Here is a 21,196-nt window from a genome sequence, read left to right as displayed (position 1 = left end):
GTGGAGACAACAGCGGGGTTTGTGGGGAGGGGGGGGGGAAAGGAGGGGTGAAATGGCCATCAAAATAAGAGATTGAAGGACTTTTACTGCTGTTTCTCAACAATTCTGGTGGAAGACCAGCTGAACTCCCAGATAAAGGGCTTAGTCGCTATTTACAGTCTTTTGGACCATTTCACCAGATGTTCCTCCCACTGAGTCATTGTGCAATTTCAGGGTTTAAGTGCCCCAGTGGTGAAAGCAGTGAATACTGTGGCGGGATTGCTGTATCTTACAATGCTCCAGTGTTTCCACTGACCACAATGTTGCTGTAAATGGTGGATTACAAGTCACCACAGTGACCATGAAGATGATCTGTCGGTAAATACTTCATTGTGCTTTTTACCTCTAATTCCTAGCAGTCTAGTTTTAACGCAGTGTGTAGTCTTGATGGATAATGTTACAGATTTAATATCTGATAACAGCTTATTGCCCAATCTTAGTACAATACTCTCGTGTATGCCACTGTCTTTGTGCGAACATGCCAATTTAGACCCCGATATGTGTATGGTGTAAATGGCAGTTGAAGCGAAACAACCATAATCCTTTTATTAGGATTAGCATAAAGACAGAAGAGGGTAGAGTTTCCGCTGGTGTCTGGCCAAAACCAGCGCAAAAAATCGGAAGTTCAAGTGCAAGTTACGTCCAGCGCAAATCAGGTTTCCGTGATCTTTTACGTTAGTTTAGAAAACATTGCGCTGGAAGCTGACCCCGCCAACAAAATTGGTCACATCCTCGGATTGAAATAATAGTGCCCGTTTGCAGGCTTTTGAGGAGGTTCTTACAATTGAGCTTTTTGGGGACGCAAAGGCATTAATAGGCCAACTTTTTTAAAGTTATTAAACATTTAAAAATTAATTTACAAGCTGATTACTGTGCATCAATTTAAATGGTGTTCTCTAGTTTTTTTTTGTCATTTTCTGTTATTTAAAATCCAGTTACTCGCTGGTAGTGGTCTAGACACTCGTATTAAAAATGCTTGTTTTTGTGATATGCTTGTTTTTCAGCTGTATTATCAAACCTGCACCAGATTACCCCCCTCAAATATGTCAAGCAATATTTTTTGATGCAAAGGCAACAAAGATTAAAAATTGCTTGATTAAAATACTGACCCAATTGTGCTGGTCCACGAAAGATTTTACATGTGTGATTGTGCAAATGAGTTTGAGTGGAAACATGAATCATAAAATCAATTCGGAAAGCCAGCACAATTTACACCCAGATTGCTGACTGCGCCCAAACCACAATTAACCTTGTGTTGAGGGGTTCTCCATACTTTTGCTGTGTGATTTGGAAAATATGTTCGTGATATCACCTGAGCAAACCCCTTCAATGTTTGTCTGTGGTTCACCATTGAAGCTGGTGCATTTGGTGCAGTCTTTTAACTTTGACCTTGGAGTTTCTGCTTAGTGCCAATCTCCTGATCGATGTCCTTTGGACTTTTGAATCCACGTATACAGAACAAGACTCTTATTAGTTTAGTTATGAACAAAGCTCAATTGGCTATGAATGCCACTTCAATCCATCAGTATTAAGTATCTGAAATAGAGGTGGATTTTCCTGCTTTTTATTTATTGGTAGTGGAAGTGAGTGATGGTGGCCTCCTAAGGTGGTATCATTTGATTCGAATTGAAGTGGTATTGTACTCGACGATTTGAACTGTAGTGAAATCTGGTTTGATTTCACTACTCATCACAAGGATATCATGCTTTTTATATATCTTAAATTAATCATTTGTTTTAATTTTGGATTCTAGTTTCTCGTGACGTCAATTCGTGCAAACTACAGCTATCTTTGCGAGCCCGTGGATTATAGCAACAGTGAGCTTGGACTACGGGTAAGACGCATGGGTGGAAACGGTAGTCATAACTGTCATTGTGACATCTAAGTAAATCAGGTGTCCAACATTTAAGTTTAGATTTTATGAAGAGTTATCGAATGGGCATGTCTCATTTTGCTTATAGCAATAGCATAACAACGTGGGTTATTTCATTAAAAAAGTGAGAACATTTTCCTATACAGATGTGACTTGATCTCTGCACTGTTAAATTGTTGATTCAGAGTTAATGCCATAACATTTCCAAGTTTGGAAGGGGACTAATGGGTGAGATCTAAAGTCACAGCGACAAAATGTTCGCATTTGCAAATTCTGTAACGAATTCACATCTTCTGTAGATACCACTGAACCCTGAAAAGGATGTCAGTTGTTCCCATAAACTTGCAGTCTGAACCAGATACTTGAGTCATCTGCACGCATGTTTCTCCGATCTCTCTGAAGGCTGACCAAGTTAACAGTAGATGAGGTGAAGTTTGGTTCAAGTCATCGGTTGCTTTTATTTCACACGATAAAATGTACAGAGCAATAGGTATGATCACCGTCACTTAGTTCAAAAGCTATTTGTTTGTGCAATTAGGCAAATAAAGAACCTGCGATGCTGGTTCCACCTTTTATAGAAACTCAGGATTAAAAATAACACTTATTAACAGAATAACCCCTCTAACATTCTTTCCTACAGCCCAGGACAGAGCCACAGTCCTTACAGCTTTTTAAAAACCTTCTTGCAGCACTTTGCTGCCTCACTGACTTTGGTCTAGTTTTTTTAACTTCTCTCTCGCTGTATCAAAAAGCCTGACCATCTCCTACTTTTCCACTCACGGGCTGATGCATCAGAGATTTCCAACGCAATGGTATGAGGTGTCTTTCTGAATGCCCAGACAAACTAACAGATTGCTTATTGTTTCTTTACTCTCTGGGAGAAGCAACTTCCAATTCAGCGTATTAACCTCCTTTCTTCAGATGCCTTTTTTAAAAAAAACTCATGAGAATACATATTAGCTTTATAGAAACTCAGCATTAAAAATAACACATTTTCCAAAACCTTTCTGTGGAGAAATGGTCAAACAATCCAGAAATGTGACACTGTTTTGCAAAGCCTGGCTTAAAAGTACTTGATGGTTCATATTTCTAAATATTTTTTTATTTTCTTCCACCCACAAACAATGTGAACACGGCTGTTACTGATGGGTGTTCACGCATCCTCTGAATGGGATTGCAATGTTGCATTGCAAGTGATTGACAACTGCATATTGTTCATCAAACTCGTGCTTCTCCCAGGTGAAGATTTTGACTCTTCCTTCTCAGCCACTTCATAAAGGGAAAGATGCTCAATAAATGTGAGACAAATTCTTTTTAATGTTTCTTTTCACCACCACCCCACCCCGACCTCCCTGAAGCAAGGAAAAACTATTGACTAAGCCAACCTAAATTGCTTTTGTGTGCCTCTTTTTAGTTATAGAGCTGGTTACTGAATGTCATTGGCAGAAGCCTTCGAGAATGTTACTTGACTGTTCTTTTGGATGACTATAAGGGTGTTGTGTGACAGGTTGATCTGGAAGGAAAAATTATAAATATTTCTACTGAAATACTGTGAATGTAAATTTATGAAAAGAAAATGATACATGTGACTATTTAAATAGGAATGGGCTGCACTATCAGAAAATTAAAGATAGACTTGTCATATGAAGAGTTAGCTTTTAGGGTGAGCCATTCAGCATGCCTGCTATTTTCAATTTCCCATTACAAGCATAGTGTATTATTACTATATATCAGCTTCTGTCACTGTTTAGCCAAAACTTATTTGTGGCTCTTTTGCACATTACTGCCTAGGACTTCAACAGCAAATAAGTCTGCATTGTCATCGAAGGGTGTGGCTATTGTATGTAAGAACATGTCATAAGTGTACACAACTCTCCCAATCGAGTTTGAATGTATAGTGTTCAGACATACTATCACAAATACTGTACATTTATTAGAGCATAAAAGGAAGCAAGTTCTAATGTTATCAATAAAGTTTTTAATGTGGGAATCAAGGCTGTTCCACAAGCTGAAAATTAGAATTTAATGCTGGTGTATATATGATGCAATATTTCTAGTACGCTGTACGACCCTATTTTATATCCGTACCTGTCCCATCCCCTTTTTGGGATTTTGGAACACCAAATATCTCATGGAGTGATGGAATGAAGATTTGTTCTTGATCTTACCAATGCTGCTGTAGAAAGCAGTCAAAACTAGCACTCTGTCAGATATTGAAGTAGAGGAAAACCTGCACCATGCATCACCCCAAGCCGTGGTCATATAATTCATAGTGGTTAGCTTCAGAGTGACATTGGCAGAGACCTGTCCGCTATGGATGAGTGCATGATTTGGAGAGAAGGTTTGAAAATAGAAAATGTAAAGTAGTATAAAAAGGGAGTATATCCCTCTAGTTAAGAAAATAAATGAATTTTCTAAATCTAAAATAGCTATTAGAACTTCTTGACATCGTTGCGCTCTGTGCACACTTGAAGGTAATTGGTTTTAGTTTTTCTGTCTCCGCCTGAATATATTCATTATTTGAAAGCTTCAGTGTTCCTCCCAGGTTAATGTGAGACTGCCTCAGATGGAGTTGTGTTGATGTACATGTGCATGGCATAACACACACAAGTGAAGAGCTGTCTTGCTTATTGGTGGAAAGGGGACATGGAGGGCAAGAACGGAAAATCCTGTCAGTCGTGAACCGACATTGATAGCTGTCATGGAGAAGTCTCGTGGAGAAATCTCTTGTTTTGCACTATTGGTGTGCGATGCCCCCTCCCCAGATCAGACATGTCCTTGGCAACAAGCAGTGTGAAAAGCAAATGTTTTTTTTTGAAGTAACAAACAGAACTATAAAAAATATTCGATTAATGCTCGAGCAGTAGCTGCCAGTGCTTCAGATTTAATAGCTGGCTATTCCACACCAACTTCTGTGGTCGAGCTACAGTACGCGGACAACGCCTGCGTCTGTGCACACACACAAGCTGAACTCCAGGACATAGTCAACATATTTACTGAGGCATATGAAAGTATGGGCCTTACGCTAAACATCAGTAAGACAAAGGTCCTCCACCAGCCTGTCATCACTGCACAGCACTGTCCCCCCAGACATCAAGATCTACGGCGCGGCCCTGGACAACGTGGACCACTTCCCTTATCTCGAAACCTCCTATCAACAACAGCAGGCATTGACGACGAGATGCAGCACCACGTCCAGTGCAGCCTTTGGCTGCCTGAGGAAAAGAGTGTTTGAAGACCAGGCCCTCAAGACTGTCACCAAGCTCATGGTTTGCAGGGCTGTAGTAATACGTGCCCTCCTGTATGGCTGAGACGTGGACCATGTACAGTACACACCTCAAGTTGCTGGAGAAATATCACTAACAATGTCTCCTCAAGATCCTTCAAATCCCTTGGGAGGACAGACGCACCAACATTAGCATCCTTGTCCAGGCCAACATCCCCAGCATTGAAGCACTGACCACACTTGATCAGCTCCGCTGGGCAGGCCACATAGTTCGCATGCCAGACACGAGACTCCCAAAGCAAGTGCTCGACTCTGAACTCATCCACGGCAAATGAGCTAAAGGTGGGCAGTGGAAACCTAACAAGGACGCCCTCAAAACCTCCCTGATAAAGTGCGACATCCCTACTGACACCTGGGAGTCCCTGGCCGAAGACCAGCAGAAGTGGAGGAAGTGCATCCGGGAGGGCGCTGAGCTCCTCGAGTCTTGTTGCCGAGAGCATGCAGAAATCCAGCGCAGGCAGCGGAAGGAGCGTGCGGCAAACCAGACTCCCCGCCTACCCTTTCCTTCGACCACTGTTTGTCCCACCTGTGACAGAGACTGTGGTTCTCATATTGGACTGAACAGCCACCTAAGAATTCATGCTATGAGTGGAATCAAGCCTTCCTTGATTCCGAGGGACTGACTATGATGATGATATGAGTCTCAACAGCGAGTGTCAGTAGACAGTTTGACCAGGGGAGGCGAGCATAATACCAGAGTTTGATTGTGCTCACGCCCAATTTTCTTAGCCTTGGGTGAAGGGGAAAGCAAGCAATTGTCACTGGAAAAAGATCTGAAGTTGGGACATGGTTCTTTGTCTCTTCCCTAGCACAAAGAGCTCAAGCCAAATGTAGTACTTGTACTGCTGCCCCATCTAACTCAGCACAAACCCAGAATCAAACCTCCTCATCTTTATTGTTCAGTCTCATACTAGGTGTGACGTGTTGGCCCACTGACGTATCGGGTAACTCTGTTTTTATTTGAAGATGAAATATTTCGAGTACATAAATATTACCAAAGGCGGCAGCTGTGCAGCAATTCTTAATCACTGCAGGAATATTCTAAGATGACAGTCTTATCACCCATCTATTTTAAAAACATATTGTTCAACTGAAAATGGTGATTATTGGGAATGCTCGAAGAAGCACAGGAAGCAGTCAAGTGTGGTTTAAAAACATTTATTTGCCACCAAAGTGATTGCCACGCAACAATTATTGAATAGGCAGACTATTAGGAAAAAAGGCATTTCTTTCAGCAAACCAAAAGTCTCGGATGCTTAATTTTTCTGCCATACAATTCCTTCCATGCTTCTTGTATATTTAAAGGTTCGAAGTAAATGTTCTGAACTAAATTTATACAAATAGTAATTCAGAGGGAGAATCAATCTGGTCTCCATTTACCTTGGTTAGATCACACTTCAAGCACTGTGCACCGTTCCGGCCTCCATATTCCTTGGTTAGACCACACTCAGAGTTCTCTAGAAAAGAGAAGGCTGAGGGATGAACTGATAGAGATCTTCAAGTTTATGAAAGGGGTTTGATCGGGTAGACAAAGCGAAGATGTTTCCACTTGTGGGAGAGACCAGAACTAGGGGCCATAAATATAAGATAGTTACTAATAAATCCAAATTTTGTCTTGACACTCCTGTGAAACACCTTGGGACGTTTTACTACGTTAAAGGCGCTATAGAACTTAAAGTTCCTGTTGTGTAAAAAGAAATTAAACTGTTTAAAATTATTTCACGAATTATTTATGTAATAAAGATCTTTAGGATTATTAAAGGGTTTGAGATTTTTTTTCCACTTGTGAGGTGTCCAAAACTAGGGACATAAATATGGGCTCAATTTTCCCCAATTATCTGTGCCCTTTTTTTGGCGTGCACCGTTTTTTTTTGAGCAAATAACAATCTCCAAGTTTCCCCAAAGTGTCTGCGCCAGGGTAATTCACTTTTACTCATACAATTTTTTTAGGTTAAGGTTTTTTTGCCTCATGGGGGCGTAACCTGATAGCTGCGCCAGTTTTTGACATTTTAGCAAGTTTGGCCAACTTACATTTTTTCTATGACGACGTATGTGACCACTCCCAAACAACCTTCTGGACACTTAACAAAAGTCAGCACACGTTACAAAATCGGCACAGAAAGACGCCATTGTTTTTAGCTGGAGTTTTGGAGGGAGTGAAGAAGACAGAGAATATGCATCATAAATCTTCATTTTTTGAACACCAAAAGGGAGAAATTGGAAGTGTAAAGCAATTCTTGAATTTTTGATTTTTTTCAAAGTATCTTCCCACCACCAAACCTCTCCTCATTGGACTTGAGGGTCGGAGCGTCGGCCGGCAGAATTACTCTCTCGCCCGGACACAGGACCTTGGGGCTCGGCTTCAAAAGAAGCCCGGGTGTGGTGGGGGGGCAGGTGGTGGAAGCCGAGCCACAAGCCCCTGTGTCCGGGCACGGGAGCAATTCTGCCGGATGACGCTTCGAGCCCGATGAGGAGTGGTTCGGTGTTGGGGTGGTACTTTGAAAAAAATAATAAATTCAAGAATTTCATTACACTTTGCCCAAAATGTCTTCATTGAATGCCTAGCTTCCTGTTGTAAGCAAGGCAATTGCACATGTGCAGACCAGGGTGTGGTCCATACTAGGGCATCCAACTTGGAGGGAGAGAGAGAAGAAAAAAAGGTGTAGGTTCTTTGCCCTAGTGTTTTGAGGTTGTTGCAAAGTTGCAATTTAATTATAGGGGGGGGCAATACTGACAATGTCATACCTTGTGCAAGCCTTCTGCATCATGGTGCTGCGGAGGAGACAATTGATTCGACAGCATCACATGAGGAACCTCCGAGCCCGTAGGGTGCTGGGCAGGAAGCCTTACCCCCTCGGGCATATTGAGACAGGCGTTCATACCTGCACCTGAGTGATGCAGACTGTGTGAGAAGGCTGTGTTTCCACAAAGAAGTTGCAACCGAGATCTGTGTGTTAGTAAAAGCAGACCTGCACCCTCGAAGCATCAGGAGGACTGCTTTATCAGTTGAATTAACGGTTACAGCTGCACTTTCATTTTATGCATCTGCATCATTCCAAGCCGCAACTGGGGATGTGCGCCATTTCTCAACATGCAACACATATCTGCATTCGGCAGGTGACTGCTGCACTATATGCCTGGGGAAATGACTACATAAAGTTCTCCATGACTGCCCAGGCAATGCATGACAGGGCTGTGGGCTTCTCCAGGATCGCTGACTTCCCAAAGGTACAGGGCTGCATTGATTGTATCCACATCGCCATGAGAGCATCTTTGGAGGATTCCGGGTTGTACAGGAACAGAAAAGGCTTCCACTCCATGAACGTGTAGCTCGTCTGTGACAACATGCATCGCATCGTGGCAGTTGGTGCGGATACCCTGGGAGCACCCATGATGCTTTCATCCTATGCGAGAGTGCTATATTTGTCATGTTTCAGCAGCAGTCAGAAAGGCAGAGCTGACTGCTGGGGGACAAAGGGCACGGCCTCGCCCACCTGGCTAATCACACCCCTGCGTGTAACTCGGACGGAAGCTGACTGGGAATACTACAAGTCGCACATTGTGATACGCAGCATAATAGAGAGAGCCATTAGCATTTTGAAGCATAATTTCTGATGCCTGGACCATTCCGAAGGCTACTCCCCTGAGATTATCGGTCAGTTCACTGTTGTCTTCTGCATGCTGCACAACTTGGCCATCATGAGGCAACAGCAACTGGTAGTAGAAGACCCACCTGACATGAGAGTGGCTGATGATGAGGAGGAAGATGCAGATGACGAGGAGGACAATGAAGCCATGTAACTACCTGAACCTGGAGCACGGCAGCGGAGGAGGGCGGGCCGTCGTGTCCCTTTAACAATTGCTCAAGCCTTGCGCCAGCAGCTCATCCGTGAACGCTTTACTGCCTGAAGGCTTAGCAATAACTATTCAAAATGGACCATGTTTACTGTTTGGACCTGTTCCGTAATGTTGTGTAGTATTAATAATGGAACAAATAATGTAAATAATTCAGTTATAATTTAAAATATATATTTTATTCCAAATTTTAACACTTGTTTGTACTTATAATAATTTTTTTATTAAAGTTATCAAACTTTAAACTATTCAGTTAAGATCACTTACAAACTTGTAAATTTACAAGTTAAATAACAATAACATAAGAACAACAGTGACAACAATAATAACAGCAGCAAAGAAATGCCGCACCCATCTCTGCTCCACCTTATTCTAACACCGCCCGCTGCGCTTGGTCTTGTTGACTCCACTCCTGCCCGCTGGCAGTGGCACAGCGTTTCTCGGGTTGGTGCCAAGCTTATTCTTTCAAACATCTCTGGTAATATGCACTTCTTGATGGGGGGGAGGGGGCAGGCGGTAATGTGGAAGGCCCAGCTTGGGCCTCTTCCGAGGTTGGTCTGGGGATTGGAGTGGCAGTTGATTCCATCAGGGCATCTTCCCTTATTGTAGCAGCTACCTCCGACATTACTTCCCTCGTGTGCCCCGCCAGCGTCTCAACTACCTGGGACATTCCCTCCCTAATGTGCCCGGACAGTGCTCCCATTTCTCGTGAGTGTCGCAACACTCCCAATACCTCATCACCCACCCCACCGATAGTGCCCAGGAGTGATCGCGTAAGGTTAATGCTCTCCCCACTCATTGCCATCATCTGAACCACATCTATTATATCCTGCATCTCAGGAGAGTGCTGTCGAGCTCTCCTTCCCTTCCTTACCCTGGGTGTGGCTTGCTGCACCCCACTGGGACCCACAGCCTCGGATGTTGGGGCCCTGGTTTTGCCTCGCTGCACCCCACTGGAACCCGCAGCCTCGGACAGTGTGAAACCAGGAAATGTCCCAACACTCGCACCACTCCAGAAAGGGGCTGGCACCTTAATGGTTGGAGCATACGACTTCAGTGGGAGCTTCATCCTCCCCCTCTCCCTCCCCTTAGCCCCATGCTCTTGGTCTGGAAGGTTGGATTGGAAGATGTTCTCCTCTTCAGGCTCGTCCGCGTCTGAATCATCATCTGTATCGGCTTCAGCCTCGTCAGGGTTGGCCTGAAGTTCTGCAAATTTTAACGGAACAGACAAATGGTTAGCAGCAGAGGAGGGGGCAGGGTGGGTAACATGAGTAGGCTCACACAGCACAGGCAGCAGGCTCATTTGAAGGACCACGATGAATGATAGCACATTGCATCATCCGAAGCGTAGCTGATGGAGTCATCCCCATGAACCGAAGCGTGGCTAGCCCGCACAGTACTTAACATTTAGCAAAGCCAGATTGTGGAATTTGCAGGACTCGCCCTCTCCCTCTCCCAGGAATAATTAAAGCAGTGACCCTCTCTTCCACGGGTCAGTGGCTGCAGATTTGCTGGGCCTCCACCTGTTCGAGTTCTCTCTCTGTTGTGTGCCACCTTCCTTTGCAAAGGTGAAAATATAACTTTTTAGAGAGGGTGTCTTTTTGCTGAGTGGGACATACAGATGGTCACATTTACAATTGCAATTCCAGTGAATAAATGAAAATATTACTTGCACTAACTACTTGACCAAGGTCCTACCACTGGTCTTTCTGCACTGGTCTCCGGACCTTGGGGTGGTCACTATTGCACCGTAATCTTGTGAAAGTTGTTTCCAGCGTTTATTCATTTCTTTTGGTGTAACTTTTATTTGACCTCTGCTGGTGTCCAGCTCGTGCCATCTGGCCTCAATTACAATAACTAGTGCCTCTACTTTGTGCTGTGACAAATTCTTGGTCCTTGAGCTGTGTTGCATATTGCAGCTCTGACGTTTTTCCACTGAGAATTAAAGTTCTCACACACAACTGGCTTTTTTTTGGCGGTCAGGCCCCCAAAAAATGGACGGAACTCTTGAAATACGCCAAAAACGGCACTGGGGAAAATTGAGCCCTTTAAGATAGTCACTAATCAATCCAAAACGGAAATCAGGAGAAACTTCTTTACCCAGAGCGTCGTCGTCATCATTATCCTAGGCAGTCCCAAGAAACGAGGATGACTTCCTTCCACGCCAAAAAGGGATGAGTTCACAGGTGTTTCAATGAATCACCTAAAATTCCAGGTCCCGAACTATACGTTGAAGGGTGAAAAATGCCTGTGTGTGGATTTTTTTAATGTGTGGTTGTTTTTGCACACCAGCCACCACACGGGCTTCCGGTATCGAGCCAGAGAGTGGTGTGAATGTTAACTCGCTGTCATGGGGAGTGGTTGAGATGATTAGCATAGATGCATTTAAGGGGAAGCTACATAAACACATGAAGGAATAGAATAATGATATGTTGATGGGGTGAGGAGGCTCATGTGCGGCATAAACACCAACATGGACTTGTTGGGCTGAGTGGCCTGTTTCCGTGCTGTAAATACCTTGCAAGACTTTGTAACTGTATTTCAGTGCTGCAATCTCAAATGCCTTGATTGGGGCAGGGGGGAAATGTCATTAGGTATTTTATTAATGTTGCTAAGTCTCAAACCAGTCGTGCACACAATCCGATGATTAATGTAATAGCAGCACAAGTTATTCATTTAGGTTCTTTTTTTAGTTTGCCCCTTTCTACCTAGCTATCAGTGGTAGTGTTCTCACTTCTGTGTCAGCAGGTTTAAGCCCCACTGCAGGCTTGGCAGACAGTGACTAGTGGGGTGCCGCAAGGTTCAGTGCTGGGACCCCAGCTAATTACAATATACATTAATGATTTAGACGAAGGAATTGAATGTAATATATCCAAGTTTGCAGATGACATTAAGCTGGGTGGTAGTGTGAGCTGTGAAGAAGATGCTAAGAGGCTGCAGGGTGACTTGGACAGGATTGCTGAGTGGGCAAATGCATGGCAGATGCAGTATAATGTAGATAAATGTGATGTTATCCGCTTTGGTGGCAAAAACAGGAAGGCAGAATATTATCTGATTGGTAACAGATTAGTAAAAGGGGAGGTGCAACGAGACCTGGGTGTCATGGTACATAGAAAATAGGAGCAGGCCATTTGGCCCTTTGAGCCTGTACTACTATTCAGTAAGATCATGGCTGATCATTCACCTCAGTATCCCTTTCCTGCTTTCTCTCCATACCCCTTGATCCCTTTAGCCGTAAGGGCCATATCTAACTGCATCTTGAATGAACTGGCATCAACAACTCTCTGTGGTAGAGAATTCCACAGGTTAACAACTCTGAGTGAAGAAGTTTCTCCTCATCTCAGTCCTAAATGGCTTACCCCTTATCCTTAGACTGTGTCCCCTGGTTCTGGACTTCTCCAGCATCAGGAACATTCTTCCTGCATTGAACTTGTCCAGTCCCATCAGAATTTTATGTGTTTCTGAGATCCCCTCTCATCCTTCTAAACTTCAGTGAATACAGGCCCAATCGATCCATTCTCTCCTCATATGTCAGTGCTGCCCTCTCCTCATATGTCAGTGCTGCCATCCCTGGAATCAGTCTGGTGAACCTTCGCTGCACTCCCTCAATAGCAAGAATGTCCTTCCTCAGATTAGGAGACCAAAACTGAACACAATATTCCAGGTGAGGCCTCACTAAGGCCCTGTACAACTGCAGTAAGACCTCCCTGCTCCTATACTCACATCCCCTAGCTATGAAGGCCAACATATCATTTGCCTTCTTCACCGCCTGCTGTACCTGCATGCCAGCTTTCAATGACTGATGAACCATGATGCCCAGGTCATGTTCCACCTCCCCTTTTCCTAATCTGCCACCATTCAGATAATATTCTGCCTTCGTGTTTTTGCCTCCAATGTGGATAACCTCACATTTATCCACATTATACTGCATTTGCCCACTCACCTAACCTGTCCAAGTCACCCTGAAGCCTCTTAGCGTCTTCCTCACAGCTCACACCGCCACCTTGCTAAGTGTCATCTGCAAACTTGGAAATATTACACTCAATTCCTCCATTTAAATCATTAATGTATATTGTAAATAGCTGGAATCCCAGCTCTGAACCTTCCGGCACCCCACTAGTCACTGCCTGCCATTCTGAAAAGGACCCGTTTATCCCGACTCTCTGCTTCCTATCTGCCAACCAGGTCTCTATCCACGTCAGTAGATTACCCCCAATACCATGTGCTTTAATTTTGCACACCAATCTTTTGTGTGGGGCCTTATCAAAAGCCTTTTGAAAGTTCAAATACACCACATCCACTGGTTCTCTCTTGTCCACTCTATTAGTTACATCCTCAAAAAATTCCAGAAGATTTGTCAAGCATGATTTCCCCTTCATAAATCCATGCTGACTTGGACCAATCCTGTCCCTGCTTTCCAAATGCGCTACTATTTCATCTTTAATAATTGATTCCAACATTTTCTCCTTACTGATGTCAGACTAACCCCTTTTCTCTCCCTCCTTTTTAAAAAAAGTGGTGTTATATTAGCTACCCTCCTGTCCATAGGGACTGTTGGAAAATGATCACCAATGCATCCACTATTTCTATGGCCACTTCCTTAAGTACTCTGGGATGCAGACTACCAGGCCCCGGGGATTTATCGGCCTTAACGCCCATCAATTTCCCTACACAATTTCCCGCCTAATAAGGATATCCTTCAGTTCCTCCTTCTCACTAGACCCTCGGTCCTGTATTATTTCCAGAAGGTTATTTGTGTCTTCCTTCGTGAAGACCGAATCAAAGTATTTGTTCAATTGGTCTGTCATTTCTTTGTTCTCCATTATGAATTCACCCGACTCTGACTGCAAGGGAACTAAGTTTGTCTTCACTAATCTTTTTCTCTTCACATATGTATAGAAGCTTTTGCAGTGAGTTTTTATGTTCCCAGCAAGCTTCCTCTCATACCCTATTTTCCCCCTCCTAATTAAACCCTTTGTCGTCCTCTGCTGAATTCTAAATTTCTCCCAGTCCTCAGGTTTGCTCTTATTGTGTGACAGTCATTGAAAGTAGGCATGTAGGTACAGCAGGCAGTAAAGAAAGCAAATGACATGTTGGCCTTCATAGCGCGAGGATTTGAGTATCGGAGCAGGGAGATCTTGCTGCAGTTGTACAGCGCCTTGATGAGGCCACACCTTGAATATTGTGTGCAGTTTTGGTCTCCTAATCTGAGGAAGGACATTCTTGCTGTTGAGGGAGTGCAGCAAAGGTTCACCAGACTGATTCCCGGGATGGCAGAACTGACATATGAAGAAAGACTGGATCAACTAGGCTTATATTCACAGGAATTTAGAAGAATGAGAGGGGATCTCATAGAATCATATAAAATTCTGACGGGATTGGACAGGTTAGATGCAGGAAGAATGTTCCCGATGTTGAAGTCCAGAACCAGGCGTCACAGTCTAAGGATAAGGGGTAAGCGATCTCGAACCGAGATGAAGATAAACGTTTTCACCTAGAGAATTGTGAACCTATGGAATTCTCTACCACAGAAAGTTGTTGAGCCCAGTTCATTGGATATATTCAAAAGGGAGTTAGATGTGGCCCTTATGGCTAAATGGATCAGGGGGTATTGAGAGAAGGTGCGAGTGGGGTACTGAAGTTGCACGATCAACCATAATATTGAATGGTGGTGCAGGCTCGAAGGGCCGAATGGCCTGCTCCTGCATCTATTTTCTTTGTTTCTATGTAATCTCGGCTGAAGTTTTGGTGCAATACTGAATGAGTGCTGCACTGTTGGAGGTACCGTCTTTAAGATGTGATATTTACTAAGGCCTTCTCCGGTGGATGTAAAAAGAAAAATGCAATGGCACTATTCGAAAAGGAGCAGGGGAGCTCACCTGGTGTTATGGCGATAGGGGATTTGAAGGAGGCTTCTTCACGCAGAGGGTTGTGGGAGTCTTGAACTCACTGCCTGGAAGAGTGGTGGATGCAGAAACAATCTCCACATTTAAAAGATGGTTGGATGGGTACTTCAAGTGTTACAGACCTAGAGATGGTAATTAGGATTAGACTAGATAATCTCTTGTTAGCCGGCGCAGATATGATGCTCAGTACTGCAGGGAATCTGATAGAGCCAGGGAGATGATCTGGACTAGTTTCGATTGCCTGGATGGGTCGGAGAGGAATTTTCCCAGATTTTTGTTTCCCAAATTGTTCTGGGTTTTTAATCTGGTTTTTGCCTCTCCCAGACGATCACATGGCTCCGGTTGGGGTGGAGTGTAGAATGTTTTCAGTATAAGGGGTGTCGCGGTTGTGTGGGGCGAACTGGTTGGGCTGGATACCTTTCCGCCATTGTTCACAGGTTTATATGTAAACTTCAGGGCTGCTGCCCGAGGGCTGTGTGGCTCTTTGTCGGCCGGCGCAGCCACGATGAGCCGAAATGGCCTCCTGCGCTGTAAATTTCTATGTTTCTATTTATCCCCCAAACATTCTCTGGCCATTTTATTTATGGGACATTCTTGTGCATAAATTGGCTGCGGCACTTCCCTATATTCCATCAGTGACTACATTTTAGAAGTATACACCGGATGTAGAGATGTTCCAGCATTTATTCTATGATTGATTAACTGATGTTTTTGAATGCATGTAAACTTTCTGGAGTAACTCGTTTTTATTTGCAGAATAGATTCAACTTCATTTAAATGGGGTCAGTTTTTAAAGAGATGCCTGTGATGGCAGGGTTCTATTTGAGGGATAAATGGTTCATTCTCGGGTTGGCAATCAGTAACCGGTGGGGTGCCGCAGGGATCAGTGCTGGGACCCCAACTATTTACAATCTATTTTAACGACTTGGAGGAAGGGACTGAGTATAACATAGCCAAGTTTGCTGACGATACAAAGATGGGAGGAAAAGCAATGTGTGAGGAGGACACACAAAATCTGCAAAAGGGCATACAGGCTAAGTGAGTGGGCAAAAATTTGGCAGATGGAGTCTAATGTTGGAAAGTGTGAGGTCATGCACTTTGGCAGAAAAAAAATCAAAAGAGTAAGTTATTATTTAAATGGAGAAAGATTGCAGTACAGTGGGACCGGGGTTACTTGTGCATGAAACACAAAAGGTTAGCATGTGGGTACAGCAAGTGATCAGGAAGGCCAATGGAATCTTGGCCTTTATTGCAAAGGGGATGGAGTATAAAAGCAGGGAATTCTTGCTACAGTTGTACAGGGTTTTGGTGAGGACACACCTGGAATACTGCATGCAGTTTTGGTTTCCATATTTATGAAAGGATATACTTGCTTTGGAGGCGGTTCAGAGAAGGTTCACGAGGTTGATTCCAGGGATGAGGGGGTTGACTTATGAGGAAAGGTTGAGTAGGTTGGGCTTTCTACTCATTGGAATTCAGAAGAATGAGAGGTGATCTTATCGAAACGTATAAGATTATGAGGGGGCTTGACAAGGTGGATGCAGAGAGGATGTTTCCACTGGTGGGGGAGACTAGAACTAGAGGACATGATCTTAGAATAAGGGGCCACCCATTTAAAACTGAGATGAGGAGGAATTTCTTCTCTCAGAGGGTTGTAAATCTGTGGAATCCGCTGCCTTGGAGAGCTGTAGAAGCTGGGACATTGAATAAATTTGAGACAGAAATATACAGTTTCTTAAACGATAAGGGTGTAAGGGGTTATGGGGGGTGAACAGGGAAGTGGAGCTGAGTCCATGATCGGATCAGCCATGATCGTATTAAATGGAGCAGGCTCGAGTGGCCGTATGGCCTACTGCTCCTATTTCTTATGTTTTTATGTTCTAACATGTATTGCTGTGATATTCTGGAAAATATGTTCTTGGTTCAATGTGGGTTACATTTAATATTTAAAAGCTATTTTTGTTTTTCATTTATAAAGCAGCTAGGTTCCTGCAGATCACATGCCTGAAATTAAACTCACTTGTGTATGTTATGTGAGTTTGTGCCAATGTTTAAATTATTTTTAAGGGTCTAGCAGAAAAAATGAAATTAATTTGGGTGGAGGAAAACACTGAGATAACCATTGTTTTTTTAATTTAAAAAAAGGTTCAATGGCATTTGATGGCAGGCTCACAAGGCACCTTCACTTTAAAAAAAAATGTTTAACTCACTATATGGAATAATGTTGGACCTCTCTCTTCCCATGCCTGTTTATCCTTGCCTCTCCCTCCACAATTTTATCCGACTTGTATGCTTTCTCTTACACTGCCTTAGTGGAACAAATTATCGTAACAGTATGCTATCCACGGCATTGCAGTTTTCAGTGGTGGTGGAATAGCACCCTCTTGTGATTATCGTATTGATTTTTTGCATTTGTACCAGTGAAAGCAACAAAAAGCTAGGCTATTTAGTAAAGAGGATTCCATGTAGAAATGCGAAACCGCTACATAATATCTACTCACTTTTTAATCTGTGTTTTGAGAAATATGTTCCTGTGGCTCTTGGAATGTTTTTGTTGTACCACAAAGAGGGTGACTCCTTCAAAGGTCCAATTTGATTGCGGGCTTTTATGTTACTTCTAAAAAGGAAAGGGACATAATCTCAATGTAGTTGCATCCACAGCTGAAAACGGCCCATAAATTGTGAATCTCACAGAAAATGGCTTGTGTAAGAAATGGATCGATTCACTCTCTGGTGAAGGAGTGCTCCATGGAGGTTGGATAAGGCAGGTTGTTGGGGAAGAATAAAATTTGTTTCATTCTGTACCTAATCTTTGCAATACCTTACCTCTGAATAGTTGATGCTAACGATGGCTTCCCAAAATAGATTGTTCCATTTCCAAATATTAAACCAAAAAATCCTTAAATATTAATAAGAAAGCCAATATTCCAGCTGCATTCTTCCTTAAATATAAACTGTTATGCAGCCTGTGTGATTGGTGATTTCCATGATGACTGTAAACCCCCATTGACTTGAATCCCCCGCCACTTCCACCAGCCCTCGCCTATTTGTATTTGCATTCTTCATCTCAGCATCACTGTTTGCACGGAATCGTAGAAATTTATTGCACAGAAGGAGGCCATTCAGCCTATCGTGTCTATGCCAGCCAAAAAAAGAGCTATCCAGCCTAATCCCACTTTCTAGCTCTTGGTCCATAGCCTTGTAGGTTACAGCATTTAAAGTGCATATCCAAGTACTTTCTAAATGCAGAGGATTTCTGCCTCCACCATCCTTCGGGCAGTGGGTTCTAGACCCGCTTCACCCTCTGGGTGAAAAAGGTTTGCTTCAACTTCCCTTGAATCCTTCTCTCAATCATTATGCTCCCTGGTTATTGACCTCTCTGCTAACGGAAATCGGTCCTTCCTATCCACTCTGTCTAGGCCCCTCATAATTTTATACCCCTCAATTAAGTCTCCCTTCCGCCTCCTCTGTTCCATAGCAAACAACCCCAGCCTATCCAATCTTTCCTCATAACTAAAATTCTCCAGTCCTGGCAACATGCTCTTAAATCTCCTCTGTACACTCTCTAGTGCAATCACACCTTTCCTATAATGTAGTGACCAGAACTACACGCAGTACTCTAGCTGTGGCCTAACTCGTGTTTTAAACAGTTCAAGCATAACCTCCCTGCTCTAGTATGCTATGCCTCGTCTAATAAAGGAAAGCATACCGTATGCCTTCTTAACCACCTTATCTAGCTGTCCTGCTACCTTCAGGGATCTGTGGACATGCACTCCAAGGTCCCTCTCTTCCTCTACACTTTTCAGTATCCTACCACTCATTGTGTATTCCCTTGCCTTGTTAGCCCTCCCCAAACCTGTCCCACCCTTCCTTACCCTCAACGCCTGTCTGTTCCACCTGTGGCAGGGACTGTGGCTCTCGTATTGAATTGTTCAGCCACCTAAGGACTCTAAGAGTGGAAGCAAGACTTCCTCAATTCTGAGGGACTGCCTATGATGGTGACCTCGCACTTCTGTGGATAGAATTCCATTTGCCACTTTTCTGCCCACCCGACCAATCCGTTGATATCTTCCTGCCGTCTACAGCTTTCTTCCTCACTATCAAACGACATAATGGATGTTTAGACTTGTATCACTGTGCAATCAATATAAATGTTGTGATTGTTGCAGAATTGTAAAATTAAAATACATGTGTTGATTCTTTAGCTGTGTCCTCCACATAAAATATAGCCCGTGCTGGTGCACGGTTCACTCTTAAATGGTACAAGGTACATGAATGCAATCATGGCAATTAACTCTGATGTCTAGACACTGGAAGATCTTCCAATATTTGTTATAGCTCAGCACTGGCACGGTAAAACCCCTGTTGCTATTTCAACAGCTTAATTTTATGTGCCCTGCCTGTGCTTCATCAGCTGCTTCCCCTTTTTTCCAACCAACTCCTCACTCGATCACTGACTGGATTTCATACTTCTGTTTGTGCACAAGTCGGGGTGGGGTGACATGGTATTTAATAATTTGATTAATCATTTTAATTCTAGAATTACTAATACTGGGTGCTACTAACACATATATTTCCTATACTTAATGTATAGTAATGTTATGTACACTATGTGAAGTATTGCAAAGTGTGGATCTATCTATGGAGATGTAGAAGACATACTTTGTTGATTAATGTGGCCTAGTTTGGAGCTTGGAATATTGGATGTGCACATGGATCACTGGGTTGGTAGCAACTCTGATTGTCGATAATCAGCTTATTCATTGTTACCAAGATTTCAGCATCAAATGAGGTGTCTTTTGTTTCCACCATTGCAAACCAAAGCAAAATACATATGTTGCATATGGTTATTGTTCTGACTTTTAAAAACTCAACTCCAGCTGCAATTTGTAGGTAACTGTTATGGGCCTAGCCTGCCGATACTATTGTGTGTTAAATTTAAGCATTTAGTACAAAAAACTAATTAATAAAAGGGATCAAAACAAATAATTCCTCCGAGATAGGTAGTATTTATCCCAGATTATTAAGTGAGATTAGACAGGAGATTTGTCATTATGGGGATTGACTGGACCCTGGGGAGTTACCAGGAGATTAGAACTGGGCAAACGGTGTTCCCATTTTCAAAAAAGGCAACAAAGCAGACACTATCTACTACAAACCCATTAATCTTTCTTCAATACCATGTAAAACAATGGAATGTATTATTAGGAATAGACTTGAGGATTATCTGTACAATAACCTAGTCAACAGCTGTCAGTGTAGATTCAGAAAGGGACGATCCTGCCTGACCAATCTCCTTTGGACTCTTTTCAGGAAGTGAAACTAGCAAGTGCCCAGTGGATAGCACTATGATGTGTACCGAGATTTACAAAAAGGCATTTTACAAAGTTATTGAGATTATGGCTAAATCTTGACAATAGATGAGAAATTAACTGGAGGATGTATTTGTTCTAACAGTTATGTTTGGGGGTGGGGTGGTGAGGATTCTGAGTGGGGCACCCAGGAATTAGCATTGGACCACCTACTGTTTCTGAATTACATCACTGATTTGGATTTAGAAACTCAGTACAATTTGACCACATTTGCAGGTGATGAGGGACAGTCGAAATTAAAAATGTGTCGGACAAAATAGATAGTTAAGCAGAACAATGGCAGATGAAATTTAATGTTGATGCAAGTGAGGCAAGACTGAGCTGTGAAGTTTTTTTTAAAGCAAGGTATTCGAATTACATAGCAGGTCTGTCAGCATCAGAAAAGAGAAAAGGTAAGTTACTGTTTTGAGCAGAGACTCATGGAAATTATTTGTGCAAGGCCTCTACTCAAAACATTAAATGGCGTCGGACCTGTTTATCATTACTAACATTTCATTTTTATTTTAGATTTTGCAGCGTTATCTTTTTAACGCCTTTTGTCTATTTACAGATGGCAAATGTCTGCTGGTGGTTTTTCTTCTCTAAAGTTATTGAGCTGATGGATACAGTAAGTGACCATATTTTAATTTTAAAAGTACTATCCTTTCAATTATTTTAGTGGTTATATTGAATTTTGTTTTCAAAACTACTTGCTTTTAAGAACCAGTATTGGTGCTTTTCTCAGGAATTTGTTTTTAGAGATGTTTATGAATCAGAGACCAACATTCACAATTGACTTAGTTGAGCTAGTTAGTATCAGCTGTTGGAAGGATTTTTCACCCGTCTCAATTTGGTGATTAGTGACTGCACCCCTTGCACGATAGTT

At 42.9% G+C, this 21,196-nt stretch overlaps 1 protein-coding gene across 1 annotated transcript in view; it reads left to right on the top strand.

Annotated features, from left to right (window-relative positions):
* The window catches only part of elovl8b (ELOVL fatty acid elongase 8b), a 70,021-nt gene that overhangs the window by 31,477 nt on the left and 17,348 nt on the right, over positions 1 to 21,196 (top strand). The window contains exons 4-5 of the mRNA XM_070886766.1: positions 1,793 to 1,873; positions 20,882 to 20,938. Coding sequence (XP_070742867.1) covers positions 1,793 to 1,873; positions 20,882 to 20,938 — 138 coding nt within the window. The remainder of the gene's footprint in view (positions 1 to 1,792; positions 1,874 to 20,881; positions 20,939 to 21,196) is intronic.

The sequence above is a fragment of the Pristiophorus japonicus genome, chromosome 8 (assembly GCF_044704955.1).
Source record: "Pristiophorus japonicus isolate sPriJap1 chromosome 8, sPriJap1.hap1, whole genome shotgun sequence".
Classification (NCBI taxonomy): Eukaryota; Metazoa; Chordata; class Chondrichthyes; family Pristiophoridae; genus Pristiophorus; species Pristiophorus japonicus.
The sequence above is the reverse complement of the archived record's forward strand: the minus strand, read 5'-3'. Positions and strand labels throughout refer to the sequence as shown.